The sequence below is a fragment of the Schistosoma haematobium genome, chromosome 1 (genome assembly GCF_000699445.3).
Source record: "Schistosoma haematobium chromosome 1, whole genome shotgun sequence".
NCBI lineage: Eukaryota > Metazoa > Platyhelminthes > Trematoda > Strigeidida > Schistosomatidae > Schistosoma > Schistosoma haematobium.
Genome location: NC_067196.1, coordinates 77,362,479 through 77,376,979, shown reverse-complemented (window position 1 = coordinate 77,376,979; position 14,501 = coordinate 77,362,479). Strand labels below are relative to the sequence as shown.

Here is a 14,501-nt window from a genome sequence, read left to right as displayed (position 1 = left end):
ATGAGTTGTAATTGACTGTTATTGACAATAAACTTTGTAGACAAAAAATTGGTTGCATACTACAAAGAACAAATTATAGTATTTGAACATCATAACACCACACAAAGTCAGTTGATGGATTCCTATGTATAGCTACTGATGAATTACTCTTGTTATTGATTCCATTTTTATTCTTTTTGTTAAGATCGTATTTCCCGTGTTATTTATTGATGAACTTACGTATTTAAAATAGTAATTTTTCAAAGTATATGATTAGCATTATAATATCACGTAATGTATAATGAACATTATAAAGCTCCTGTCATCGTGTACTTTGAAGTTAGTTCGCATAGTGAACTGAAATTAACTGAAGAGCTATTGGAAACTAATGTGGATTAAATGGCCTTTTCATTTTGGTTCAGGACTTCTCAGGAATGAAAACCTATGGAACCCTGAGGGAATAAATCTGGGGTCGTCAAATCTTGAGGAATGCAAGATACTGTAAAGACTGTGTTTCAACCATTTTGTATCATAAACTCAATCAATTGTAATTTTGTACTATTTTTTACCTAGGTCAGAATTACACAGAGGTGTTAATAGTGATGATGCTGCCGCATTAGGTGCCGTGTATCAAGCTGCATTTCATACTCCTGGGTTTCGTGTTACTCGTTTCATTGTTAAAGACTATAATCTTTATCCTATTGCTGTAAGTTTCAGATACATTTATAATGAACGTTTCTTACTTATTTATCCTTACATTTAACACGGCTATCCCTGCTGTTAAGGTTTGTTAAAACTAAGAATCTAACTTATCGTGTATTTGTAAGAATTCTGAAGTGATAGTCACAGCCTGTTTTAAGTAAGTAGTTCGCTTGTGGGACATATATAAACTCACCGGAATAATTCGAACTGTACTAATTTTCAGATTTTCGATCGCTTGGCAACATTGATAATCTAAAATTTAATATGTACAAACATGGAAAATTGAAAATTTAGTATGGTGCCAAAGTCAGTAGTCCCATTTTTCACATATTTCTAATCATCTAGGTGTCACAGTATAATTTACAAAGGTTCAGTTATGTTAAAACTACAGTTTGAATTTCGCAAATACGGGAGATGAAATTAAATAAATCCCTAAATACTTAACATTTCTTCCAATTAATTTGCTCCGTTTTCCATTGTTAAGTACCGTTGTTTCATTAGTTTAAATTATTGTCTCCTCCTGTTCCGTATTTTAAAGGTTAGCATCTGAATCTTATGCATATATATATATATGTTTTAAATGTTACAGGTTGATTTTATGCGTGCTCCACCGTTACCAAGCGATAAGTCAGACAAAGATTCACATATCGATGATCAACAGGATGGATCTTATGTTCGACAAGTTCTTTTTCCCCGTGGAGCTATTTTTCCTCAAAAACGCGCAATCAAATTCAATCGACATATTAATGACTTAGACTTCTATGTTAATTATGTCGATCTTGATGGAGATGCTGCTCGGTAAATATTGTTCCGTTATTTTAATTTAAAATATTTACGACGATTGCTTACAAGTAGTTAATTATTTTTCTGAAATTTATCACTTCATACTATCGTTTCTTATGCGTGAGGCAAACGCAAATAGCCTAACGGTTGAAATAACTATACTTCATAACTTCGTTGTCAGATTTATCATATTTACCTAGTACTTTTTGTCATCAATGGAATTATGTTTACATTATTCGGTCAGAAAAATTTCAGTTTTTATCCACCTCTCTGAATATATGACAAGATGAATAGAAGCCAGAGAAGGGATAATAATTCAAAGTAGTCAGTGTATGGAAGCGAAAACAAGTTGTATTTCTTGCTGTTGTGAAAAGTGAAAATTTCCCAAATGGTATACACTTGGGGTTATTTTTTCTTAAACAAACTGTAAGAGATCTCTACCTGTTAACATCTAGTGTTTAACGGTAATCACATTTCTTCACCATCACATATCATTTTCCTTTTTGTGTCAACTTAAACTACTTGGTTTAAAAACCTTAGCATATTGTCCAACAATCTAGCGACTTTGATTATGACAGCTTATATGATGTACAAAAAGTGAGTTATAAAAACTATTCACTCCTAGTTCGATTGGATATATCCAATAACGTAAATCACAGCAGTCTAACGAGAATCAATAAAAATATATCTGTTTTATAAATGTCAAATCGTTGGATTTGTATGTCTATACCTCTATTTAGAGTAATATAAAACAATTAATCAGGGCCATATTAAACTCGCTTATTTAATAAGCATTTCTTTTAATCCCAGAACTATTGGATATGTTACCCAAATATATTTATATCATTTGCTCATTGTTTGAAAATAAAGCCCTTCCAAAATAGACGATCAACGGTAATTTATATCAAAATGAATTGATTATTCCTTAAAATAGTCAATTGTTCATGGTAAAAGCAGTTAAATCTATTTGATAGATGTTCGTATCGTTAGCTTAAATTTCTTCTTTTCTGTTTTGACTAATCCATTTATCTGTCCCAGGTGCTTCATCAATTGTACCGAATCGAATTAGTTTGTGTACCTATTGAACATATTGTCACCTTATATACTCTCATATTAATTACTGTCATCGCCAATACTTTAACATTATTTCTAATTGTTCATATAATCCTTAGTTTCCAAGGTCCAAACTACAATCTTAGTCATATCACTACGAGAAATGTATCAAAATCAGCTAAACACTATTCGTTTGCTGAGCCTCGAGGTGTCAAAGCACATTTTATTATGGATCACAATGGAATTCTTGTTCTTAGCGGTGTAAGTTGTATATTTCATCCTATTGAAAAAAAAGGAATATCTAATGATTCAAATAAGGCGAAATCTACTTTTGAAAGTAAGTTGGTAAATAATATTCTGTGGTCTGTCGTTGGCATATTCACGTTAAGTTAGTAGGTGCTAACGTACCTTTTTTTCGCACAGTTCTATTTTATTCTACTGGTAATGGTTAAAGGTGAAAAAAAAATGTCTCACATCCAACCAGATTGCATTCAGTAACATTTCACTGATTTTCTTCATCAGTGCTACTGAAATGGTTTTTCACTCCAATATCATATTTCACAAAATTACTTCATAATGATTACTTATAGTATTGTATTTAGTGTTTACGTATTAGAATTACTAACATTGTTGACCTCTTGGTTTAAGTACCTGCTTCGATCTGGGCCGCCGGGCAGTATCCCAGCCCACACACAAATCAAGTAACTTGTGTGGCGCGTACGTATTCGGTGCTCTTTTGTACCAATATTTATGTGCTCAAATAAATAATAAATAAATAACTTGGTTTAAGTATAACACTGTCTAAGTAGGCTTATAGAAAGGATAGTTTGCTTGTCAACTTTAGCTATCATAATTTCTATTGTTCTGTGTTTTTGCAAAAGAGATATTTTTCTCTTGATCACGTTAGCTTATATTTATAGATGATCTGTAGATACTTTTAAAACATTTGACTGTTTAAATTTTTTTTTCGCTTATAGAAATTGGTAGTACTTTAAGTGGATTATTTGGTGGAGGTGACGGTGCAAATGTTGATAAAAATGTACCCGAACAGGATACTGCTGTCAACACAACAGATGATGGTGGCGTTAATTTGACTCATGTCAATACAGTGAATATTACTAAAAACTCTGTAAGTTTACTATTATTTCTTAATAATTAATATTAGATTTAGTGATGTTTTTTTAATAGTTTTTTTTCTAAAATGATATATTAAGGGTGATCCTTTTAAGTAATAATTTTATATGGATCGTGAAGAAATGTTATCTGGAGTAACAAACACTTTTGAATGATCCTACATGATCTTATCCAACAGTAAATATACTCCCTGTAAATTTTAAACTTATTTCTCCTGTTTTTTTTAAAAAAATTTACTGTAATTCATTCTGTCGTGTTACTTTTATGAGCTACTATTGTACATTATGTTAAGAAATCAATAGAGCGGTCGCTCAGTGATTAGGAGACTTAGCTTTCAGCCACTAAGTTGCGAGTTCGAGTCTCACTTCACTTTTCTTTGGGCAATTGGCTAGTATTGTTGTGGTCGAAAACACAGGTGAGGACGACGAGTTGTATTTTAATGCAAAGTTACAGAGTACTTCCATCAAATGTGAAAACCGTACGTCCAGTATTTCATTTCTACATCCTCCATCAATTGTCTCAAACTTCATCGTTTCTTCATTGCCATAATAGTTACTCTCGGTTTCCGTTCTCTTCGACTCGATTATCTCAATCTTCTGCTGCCAGGTTTTCCACTTCCGATTGGTGTTACATACTACTTATGTATGTGGACATAAACAGCATGCACCACACTTGGAGTGTGGTTTAAAGCCAAATACACTAATATGTGCTTGGTAGATTAGTGTTAAGCAATTAGATAGACTAAAATAATACATCCTATTACCATAGGTCTTATATTGTTTAGTTTGTTTGTCAGACCGCTGAATATGTATTAGAACGAAAATGTGTTGTTAGTTGATGATCACACTGACTAACGGGTTTTACCAGTAAAATCATGGTAGCATAAAAGCTGTCGAGTTCCTTGGTGGTTTGTCCAATCGGATTCACACAATTTTCTAGAGCAGCCAGCTCTGATGTAGTGATTATACAGTTAGCTGATTGATGATCTAGCTAAATTACTGTGAAATTTTACAAATTTTAAGTAAACTGATTTTTTGTGGGTTTCATTTACCCATTATGCAATGTGGGGACAGACTACTGTTGAATTTTTAGCAGTTTAATTTCACCAAAATTTTGAAGTAATTCCCTTGAAATGATTCCATTCGAAAATCGAAACATCTTTCACAATGACTAACAAGTTTATCTACTCATTTCAAGATGATTTAGGTATTAAACCTTCAACTCGCTCTCTCGTTCTCAGTGCTGTCATCAGTATACATATATATCTAATAAACTCCTTGTGTTCCCCGAAAATCTAAGCTTCTGAATTTTTCATACTTTTATTTCACTAATTTATATTCCCTTAAATCGTATCTTCGATGCCTGATCTTTCCTATTACCACTAATCATGTTACCACTTCTACTACTCTGGGATTCGCGATGCTAACGGATGTGGCGATTTGAACCGTTGTACACACATACCACGTGTTACTTCTCATTTGACTAACTGACTGGTATAATGCGATATAACTTCTTTATTCTGATTTTTAAAATTATACTAGTGTGTCTAATTTACTTCATCACTAATTATTGCTTACAAACCGCTCAACTAAAATCCATCACAATTATCTTTTTGTTGTATGTTCGATGGCTTTATTATGACCTCATTTCTTTAACTTGTCATAGAAAATCTATTATTTCTATTCGATTTGAATACAATTACAGCTATTGAGTTTCTTTAACTGTTACAGACCATTTTAAACAACCAAACTATTTCTGTTAATGACGATAACGTATCTGGCAAAGATCAATTAACAGTAGATGTAAAGGTAGTTTATTTGCATCCCATTCTAATTTGCTTATATTTGCTTTCATTGAGTAGTAAAATCTTATTATGTATCTTTTATTTTAAAGATTTTGATCATAGCTTCTGTTTGCTATAATTAGTTTTGCTTTATGTTTTAATCGAACCATGCATGCATACTACTTATGTAGTTTGAGTTTCATTCCTCATTTATGCTTATTGTGTATATCTATTGTACGTTGATGACATACTATTTTAATGATTTGTACATTTCACTTTTACCTTTCAAAGTCTACAGGACCATTTTTTGAACCTATCGACTATGAAGTTGTTTATTTAGATTTTCCTGACTTGACTGCTAAAGAATCAATTGTGTCACAATCTAAGTAAGTTGTAAAATAACCTAATGTTTTTTAAGGGTAATTATCTTAATAATTTTTTTTCATTTTATTGACTTACTCAATCCTTATACTTTAGATACTATTGCCAAATTTTATATAATAAACTTGATACAACACTAATTTATATTGGAACGGAACAACTTCATTAGATGCATTCTGGTTGTACTTATGCTTTTCCAAATATCATGGACGGCCCTATGAATATCCGTTGATTAGTTCTGTGCCTATAACATCCGACTTCATTTTATTTATGTGCATATCTGCGACACGAAGACATAAGACAAGATAAATTATTGCCATGCTATCGTATAATAATGTTTTGAGAGTAAGAGTGTAATTTCCTTACTGTCTTCTGTAGAAGAGCATGGTTTATTATGGTGGGGATATTTCATAGATTGATTAAGCCTATGAATGTAATCTGACGTCAAAATTTCCACATATTAATAAATCATGCGTTTTTAGCAGTCATTCCTTTAAAGGTAATCTTTTTATTATGTTATGAATTTATATTTTCTGTTTTTCATTGTCTACTGATCTATGTTTTTTGTTGCATCAAGATTGGAGAAGTTACGTGAAGCAGATAAAGAGAGAGCTGCTTTAGACCAGTCTATTAATCTGCTTGAAACTTTATTGCTCAATACAAATGATATGATTTCAACTGATTATAAGAAATATGGTACTGAAGAGGAACTTAAACAGTTAGATAATGTATTACAAATCGCATCCAGTTGGTTTGATGAACAAGGTCATACTGGTCTAAAGAATGTGAGTTTATCATCATTTATACTTCTCAGAAGGGGTTTTGTGGAGATTTCAATAGTTAAAATCATGAGTCAATTGAAGCTAAACCACCATGAAAAACCTGGAAGCACTGGACGACCGTTTCGTCCTGATGTCACAGACTGTAGAAGATTATCATTTAAGTCGAGTTATTAAACAATCATTTAGTCTCATATTTATGTAATCCTATTGACTTTAACTTTGTTAAATGAAGAAGATTTTGTGTAGTAAATTATTAATCAAATAATATATATCTATACTGTTGATTAATCGAATGAATCCACTATCTTTGATCATTCTAAAAAGATTTTCTAATTTATCAAACTAAAAAAGAATATCAGATGGGTTTTGTGGATATTACAATAATTTCAATGGTTAAGATCATGAGTCAGTTGAAGCTAGATCACTATGGAAAACCTGGAAGCACTGGACGGCCGTTTCTTCCTATTGTGGGACTCCTCAGCAGTGTGCACTCATGATCTCAACTATTGAAATTACTATAATATTCACAAAACCCATCTGATATTAATCAACATATGCTCACTAGTGACTGGCTTCAAGATGTATATCCTGGAGTTCTAGTGAGAAGTAGTGACCAGTGGAGTTCAAATAGATAGTAACCTACTGAAGACAATGGTGGATGTGTCGCTCAATTTCGTGAATTAGTTGGAGTTAGACATTAACACCTTTGGATGCCGGTTCAGTGGTCTAGTGGTTAAGTGCTCGCGCGCGAGACCAGTAGGCCCGGGGTGAGGTCGTGGATGCGCACTGCTGAGGAGTCCCACAATAGGATGAGATGGCTATCCAGTGCTCCCAGGTTTTCCATAGTGGTCTAGCTTCAACTGACTCATGATCTTAACCATTGAAATTAAAAAAGAATAATTCAACAAGTTGTTAGTGTTTATTTTTTAGAGTACGGAACTGTAGTTTATAAGGTATTATTATTTTAAAAGTATTTTTAATTAGTCTTAAAAATAAAATGTATAAATTCTCTTTTGATAAACAATGTGATCGTTATGTCGTCGGTAGTTGACAGATACTGGATTCATTTACTAAATGGTACCTATTAATAATATAGGGGTACACATACACATACTCATTCCTTTTCACATTATTCACATTTTACTGAATCAGATTTTCTTACTTTCTAAAATCCTCTGAATATTATTATTGGTGTAGATTTAATTATTGAGAGTTATATATTGTTTGATAATTTTGATTTCAACTATGACCCTGAAGAAGTCCAGGCAAAACTGTTGGATAATATATTGGAATTATTTAAATTTCAATCACTCATTTTCAATATAATTTTCACAAAGAATCTCTATAAATCTGTTTAGGCAATCAACTTTCAACTGAAAGGATTTCCTGTTCACTTTCTTATCTAATTCTATTCACATGACTGGATAGTTTCTTCGTACATAATTATATGAATCTCTTACAACCAATAGTTTCACAGTATACTTATACAGAAGCATAAACATTAATGATTTGCTGTGTTAACTTTATAAATTCATGTGAATTTTTTGTTCATGCATAAGTGTAGCATATTCATATGTACTTGCATCTTACTGTAGAATTAGCTTAGCACCAAAAAAAACTATGGCTGTCTGCATCCATTAAAACCCTGTACCTCAATTATTTTCAGAAGTGGGGAGTTGATGGTAAATATCGCCGTCGCTAAATGACGTTGACCGCAAACAGCTAATTAGTCTGCGTGTCTTCAATACTCCGCTTCTACGATCCTATACAGGATCAATATCAGAGCTCTTACACATTACAGTGAGCAAGATGTCAATAAGGTGTCGATTGTCACCACTGCTTATTTAAAATTTAGTAAATAATTAGTGAAAAGTCCCATTAATCTGTACTGCCAAATAGCCATGTTTCAAATTTTCTGTACTGTTTATTAAAATATCGAAACAAATAGAACGTAATCAACATTGATCTTGACTGCATAGTTGTTTATTTACCATGGTCGTTCAATCATCATTCTGAATCTGGACATGTTCACTATTTCTACTTTGTCAACATATTATCATGTCAGTTTATCCGGTGTTACGAATATAGACTGTTTGGATATTTTAAGAAGAAAAATACTCAAATAATGAAATACGTAATCAGTTTAACTTTTCAATTATTTTCTAGGATTATGATATCAGAATAAAAGAAATCCAATCGTTAATTATTCCCATTGAGAGAAGATCTACTGAGATTAAACATCGTGCGAAAGCAATACTATCGTTTAATAAAACAATCGAATTAGCCCAAAAAACATTAAATGAAATGGTTGAATTATCAAAACTTTTTTCGCAAACATTGAGAACCACTCTATCTGAACAACAACAAAATCAGAATGCATCAAATAATAGCTCTGAACAAACTTCAGAAGAATCATCACCATGGAAAAATATCTTCACTGAAGTTGAAATTGATACACTAAGAAATAAACTAGGTGAATCAAAGGTAACGTTGACTAGTTGTTTTTTGTCTATTACAGTATACAGTGTTCATACGAATGAATGTATGTTGAGTAAAGAACTATGTTATTATGTCATTTATGGGGACTCCCCATATATAATTGGAACATAACAATGAGATTTCCATTCATATGATTAATTGAAATGATAGATTGATATTAACCACTGTTCGAACCTTGGGATATGTAATTGTAACTTTATTGGTTAAACTGTTTGCATTCATATATAATTCTATCCATGTAAATTTTCTACATATTTACGCTTGTTTATGTTCGTTTGTCTATTTTACTCTGTCTACTTTCGTATATGCTTTGACTATTAACAGTCAAAGACCATAAATCACATGCATAAAGTATACATATTCGAGAAACTATTCGTTTCCAACTTTTTATTTCTATAGATATTTATACCAAGGTTGAACTTGATAGTTTCAAATGAATTGAGTATTGGGTAGAGTTAATTATACATATATATACTTTGTAACAATGTAACAGGTCGCACGTCAGTCAGTCAGTAACAACGTAGAACTTCGTACGTACGTACATCAGTTCGAGTTGCCACACCACGTTAGCACAGAGATGCAGTTGTCGATTCAAATCCCGTAGTTATAGAGGCGGTAAGAGTATAAGCAATAATCGGAAAGATTAGAGTTTGAAGATGTTATTTAAAGAGTATAATCCAGTGAAATAAATTTGGAAAGAGGAAAAAAGTGACAAGGAGGATTCTGGAGATTAGAATTCGGGAGAACAAGAGTATATCCGAAGTTAGTCAGAATACGTATTTCATCGATGGTCATCCTGTGAAATCAGCTAGGGTGATTATATCAATATTAGGTTTTATATAATCATTGATTGAATGTAAATGGCACTTTTCACTGCTTGCTTGATGCAATAAAAGTTATCATATTTTTGTTGACAAACAGGTAGTGAGGTAAAGTGTGAACGAGTTTCAGTTATTCTTTACCATATCGTATACTTCATACATTATATGTACGTATACATACAAATTACTTTCAGACTTGGTTAGCTGAATCTACCGAAGTTTTAAACAAATCTCCAACATACGAAGATCCTCCGATTTTGGTTTCTACTATTCGAAGTAAAGAAGGTGAATTGTCCCGAGAAATCAGCTATCATACCACTAAAATGAATTTATGGAGATCAGAAATTGCTCGTATGTTTGCTGAGCAAAGCAAAATGAATACTGCAGATCCACTAAAAGGTTTGTGGTTGTTTTTGTGGACAAAGTTTGTTTCTGGTCATACTTTTTATCGTTCTTATTTTGCAACGATTTATTCATGCTCTTGTTTATACAGTAAACATTAAACAAAAGATAAGATGTGCTGTGCGGGTACCTAGAACGGAATAAAGATTAGATTATCAAATTTGTGACGTAATTTTAGAAGTGTCGATCATAGTTCTGTTAAATCTACCGTTTTGGGGATATAAATATGAAGTGGCTTTTATGTAACGCCTTTCTTGACAACAAATATTTTCTCTTGATAGCTTAAATTACAAACTGATTCTAGCTAGACCACCGCTGAAAACCAAGAAACACTGGATAGTTGGTTTGTTTTAGTATGAAGTCCCTCTGCAGTTGCTACTCACGACTACAGAGAGGATCTGACCTTGGATTTTTGGTGTCATTCCTGAAGTGAACCGGTATCTGTTTGTTAACATATCTAACTTCGATCAATTAGCGATACTGTGCGGCTGTCTTTCATCATTTACATTGGATAGCTGCCTCATATCCGATATAGTTGAGATCCACTGGTCACGGCATCTCACTAGAACTTCAGGAATCGCATCTTAAAACTGGTCACTAGAGAACACATGATTATTGTTAGTATATGAGTGTTTCTGGAGATTGCAGAATTCTCAGTCACGAACTGATACTAGCTGGGATTGATTGAAGTTAGACGTGCACACCACCGGATACCAGGTAGTAAAGTTCAAGCTATCAGACGCAGAACCGTCGGTTCTGCGTGTGATTCCCTTTGCGGTTGTTAATTTGCATTGTTGTGTAGTTCCGTAATAGGACGAAACAGTTGTATCGGTGCTTCCCAGTTTTCACTGATTTTCCATTTAAGATCAATTCATTTTTCAAATAACGAAAATTCTGTACTCTCTAACACGCCTATATCAGAAATATTTCATTTTTTCCTTTTCTAAAAAGACTACTGTTTATCTTATATGTTTTTCTGGGTGTATTTAATTGGAAATCAATTTTTATTGTTATTTTACATTGTTTTGTCCAACCAGATAAAGGCCAAATCCCAACTAGTACCAGTGGTGATGATAAAACTATTTCTGGAACTGTTAAAACAGATGAAGAGCCTACAACAAAAACAACAGAAGATACTACGCGTATGTTTAAATGTTTATATTCACAATAAAAATATATTTCATTGAAATCATGAACCGATTTGTGTTAGACCACGATTGGAAACATGACGTCTGTTTCGTCTTCGAATGAGACTCCGTTGGATGCGCCCAGTGCTTCCAGGTTTCCAGTGGCTGTAACCTTTACACAATATTATGTAGTTTGTTTACGAATTGTAGTAATTCCAGGCCATAGTACAGAAATATGTAAGGCATTATTGTGGATTTTTCTGTTTGTTACCTTAGGTTGTATGATGAAAATTCTTTGTATTGGATCACTTTTTGAGTTGTTAGAATTGTTTGGATTCGATTCCTACTGCCGATCATAATCTGATCTCAGTTTATTCATAGTTGAACTGTATACTTCGATTCCTTATATGTCACTTATAATGGCAAATAACTAAGAGGGTCTTTCCAGGTAAAATATGAAACATTACGATGTTTTTCAGCTTTTTTAGTGTGCGATATTCTGACAAGAAATAATTAACAGTTATATTATTATGCAAAAATAATTTATCATTGTTTTCCTCATTGTTACTTAACAGGAACACCAAGACCGGAGTTGTAATATCACGTGTAATTCCAAACAAATTGAGATAAAATCGGCTGAAGATGAGATGTTTTAATGTTGATTGAATATTGCAGTCCCATTTCATCTTAGTCTGTTTTCATTGAACTTTATCTTTTGCTTACTCTGTATTCACATATTAATATTTTTACTGTGATGTCTTCTTCATTGTTTGTGTAAATTTCTTTCATTCATTGTTTTCTAATCCAAAACACTAGGTAGTAGTATTGTAAGCGTTACTTGCATTGTTGGTATAAATATATGTATTTTTTATAACAGAAGTTTATTGATTTCATTCATATCAGTCCAGTGGATTAGTGTCCATTTTGTATACTTCATACAACGAATGTGTGTACTATTTGGTATTTGTCTTATTCAGAGAAGACCATTTCATTTTCGATGATTTTGTTTATAAAAGCTGTACTATCGTATTTCAGTGAGATAAGAAAGGTCCCGAACAGGTTTTGTATTTAACTATGTGTAAATAAAATGAGTGGAAATCATGGAATACAGTTCGTAATACTAGAGAAAAATATCTTATCAATAAATAGTTGGATTATCAGGCTGATTAGAAATTATAGGACATATGTGAGATCAACGGTCAGAGATACATTTCGATGAGTGATGTGTTTGTTTGGGTCCGATAGCTTATTTGTTAAGCCTTGATTGCCTTTGTGAATAATATCATTAGCACCTACTTCGTGTAGAGGTTAGCTATTTCACAACTGCTAAATCAGTCTCTTCTGATGAACTTGTGCGTAATTGGTTGTCTTCGTGGGTTTTGCTGTCCTCGTTTGCTTTTGCACTCATGTTATTTGGCTTATTCGGTTAACCTCTGACCTCGTTAGTTGACCTCTTCCGTATAGGTTGAATTTACGTCAGACATATTGACATAGTTTCTACCATTTAAAGTTTGGTGTGATTTTACAGGTTAGTAAATAAAGGCCATTATAAATGGGAATAAGAATTGATACGGATGATCGTTTTGATTAAAATAATAATTGACTGAATCTTAATCTGATGTGTTCGAATTTACAAAAAAAATTAGGGATAAGATAGCATATAACTCAAAATTCGAAGGGCTTGTAAATTACGAACAAAAAGTTGTGAAATAATATCTTGGGAAAATATAGAGAAAAACAAGGTCATAACATAGAATGCGATCTTACAAACTGTATTTGAACGCGTAGATCTAGCTCGATGTCTTGCTTCAACAACGCCTCTACTGTACAGAAGGGGTGTGTGTATGTACGCCTCTAGATTTTTGGGTTTATGGATAATCTCGAACTCAGTGTCTGGTACTGGATAATCATGGTCAGCTGTATGCTTTAATATAAACGATTTTATACTTTCCCATCAGGCAGGTGCTTTCTTGTATTTCGAGGATGTCCCATGATGAACAACCCATGTACCTAACTTCACATGAGATGAATATAAAAATTGCATATTAAACTAAACGAGGTACCACGTCATTTACATAGGTGTGCACCAGTGACTGGCTTATCAAGGTAAGTGATTTTTTTTATTGAAACGTTCTCCCAAGTCTAGTACTTTCCGGCCACTACAATTCACTAGATTTGAAGCAAATCAGAAAGGGAATTAGGAGTGATGGAATAACAATGTGCATTAATAAATGGTATGTACATGAGTTTTCAGTATCTTTTAGATTCGTTCAACAGAGGTGGTCGGTTGCCAGTAAACCGATAAGTGTATTCAGTCCTTCATACAGCATAAAATCGTCAGGAGGATATTCTGTTAAACCTTATTTCTTGGGATAATATCCTGTTTAAAATCACGATTTGTAGTGCTTTTATTTTTGTAACTAATAATGAAACTTGTATTCAACAGACAACTTTCATAGGTATTCTTGGTTATTATGATGTTTTTGCGTTACCATAAGACTAGCAATAGACTGATATCTAAATTAGTAAGATTTGGCTATTGCTTAAGCCACTAGCTCTTATAGGTGATTCGTTTGTATTGAAGTGATAAGATGTTTATTAAATTTACTCCTTTGCAATCTGTTATTACGACACGAACTGTATTTCTCTGAACGAATCAGTGTGCACTCTTCACTTAATTAAGGGAGAAATGTATCCGCATGATTAGCAGACGTTTTACCCTAATATATATTGCCTAAATTATTTTATAGTTTTCTGTATTCAGGTTGCTACCTGTTTAATAGTGTACATATTTTGGTGTCAATGTACACCTATAAATATAATATGGACTACAAATTAATCAACTTTGTATAAGTGATTTCGAAATGCTGATCTGTTCCTAGATGTTACGTAAATCTATAAATAGTTTTCAAATACTATTAGAAATACAAGGTTTTTAGATTTTATAAAGCTTTGCTCATTTGGTTTTAGTTCATATAATACAAAATCATGAGTTTTCGTAAGTAATTTTAATGATAATAAGATTTATGTAATATATTAGTAAATTTATTGTAAA

The 14,501-nt window shown here is 32.5% G+C and overlaps 1 protein-coding gene across 3 annotated transcripts in view; it reads left to right on the top strand.

Moving 5' to 3' along the window:
* The window catches only part of HYOU1_1 (Hypoxia up-regulated protein 1), a 29,650-nt gene extending 17,330 nt beyond the window's left edge, over nt 1–12,320 (top strand). For 2 of the 3 annotated variants that reach the window (XM_051218584.1, XM_051218585.1), the window contains 10 exons: nt 553–685; nt 1,271–1,479; nt 2,637–2,854; nt 3,495–3,646; nt 5,726–5,820; nt 6,393–6,600; nt 8,764–9,081; nt 10,112–10,316; nt 11,357–11,461; nt 12,022–12,320. In XM_051218584.1, the coding sequence (XP_051075190.1) occupies nt 553–685; nt 1,271–1,479; nt 2,637–2,854; nt 3,495–3,646; nt 5,726–5,820; nt 6,393–6,600; nt 8,764–9,081; nt 10,112–10,316; nt 11,357–11,461; nt 12,022–12,044 (1,666 nt within the window). In that variant the 3' untranslated portion in view covers nt 12,045–12,320. Of the gene's footprint in view, nt 1–552; nt 686–1,270; nt 1,480–2,636; nt 2,855–3,494; nt 3,647–5,381; nt 5,460–5,725; nt 5,821–6,392; nt 6,601–8,763; nt 9,082–10,111; nt 10,317–11,356; nt 11,462–12,021 lie in introns of all 3 variants that reach the window. The other variant, XM_051218583.1, reaches the window with a different exon arrangement.
* Nucleotides 12,321–14,501: the final 2,181 nt, after the last annotated feature.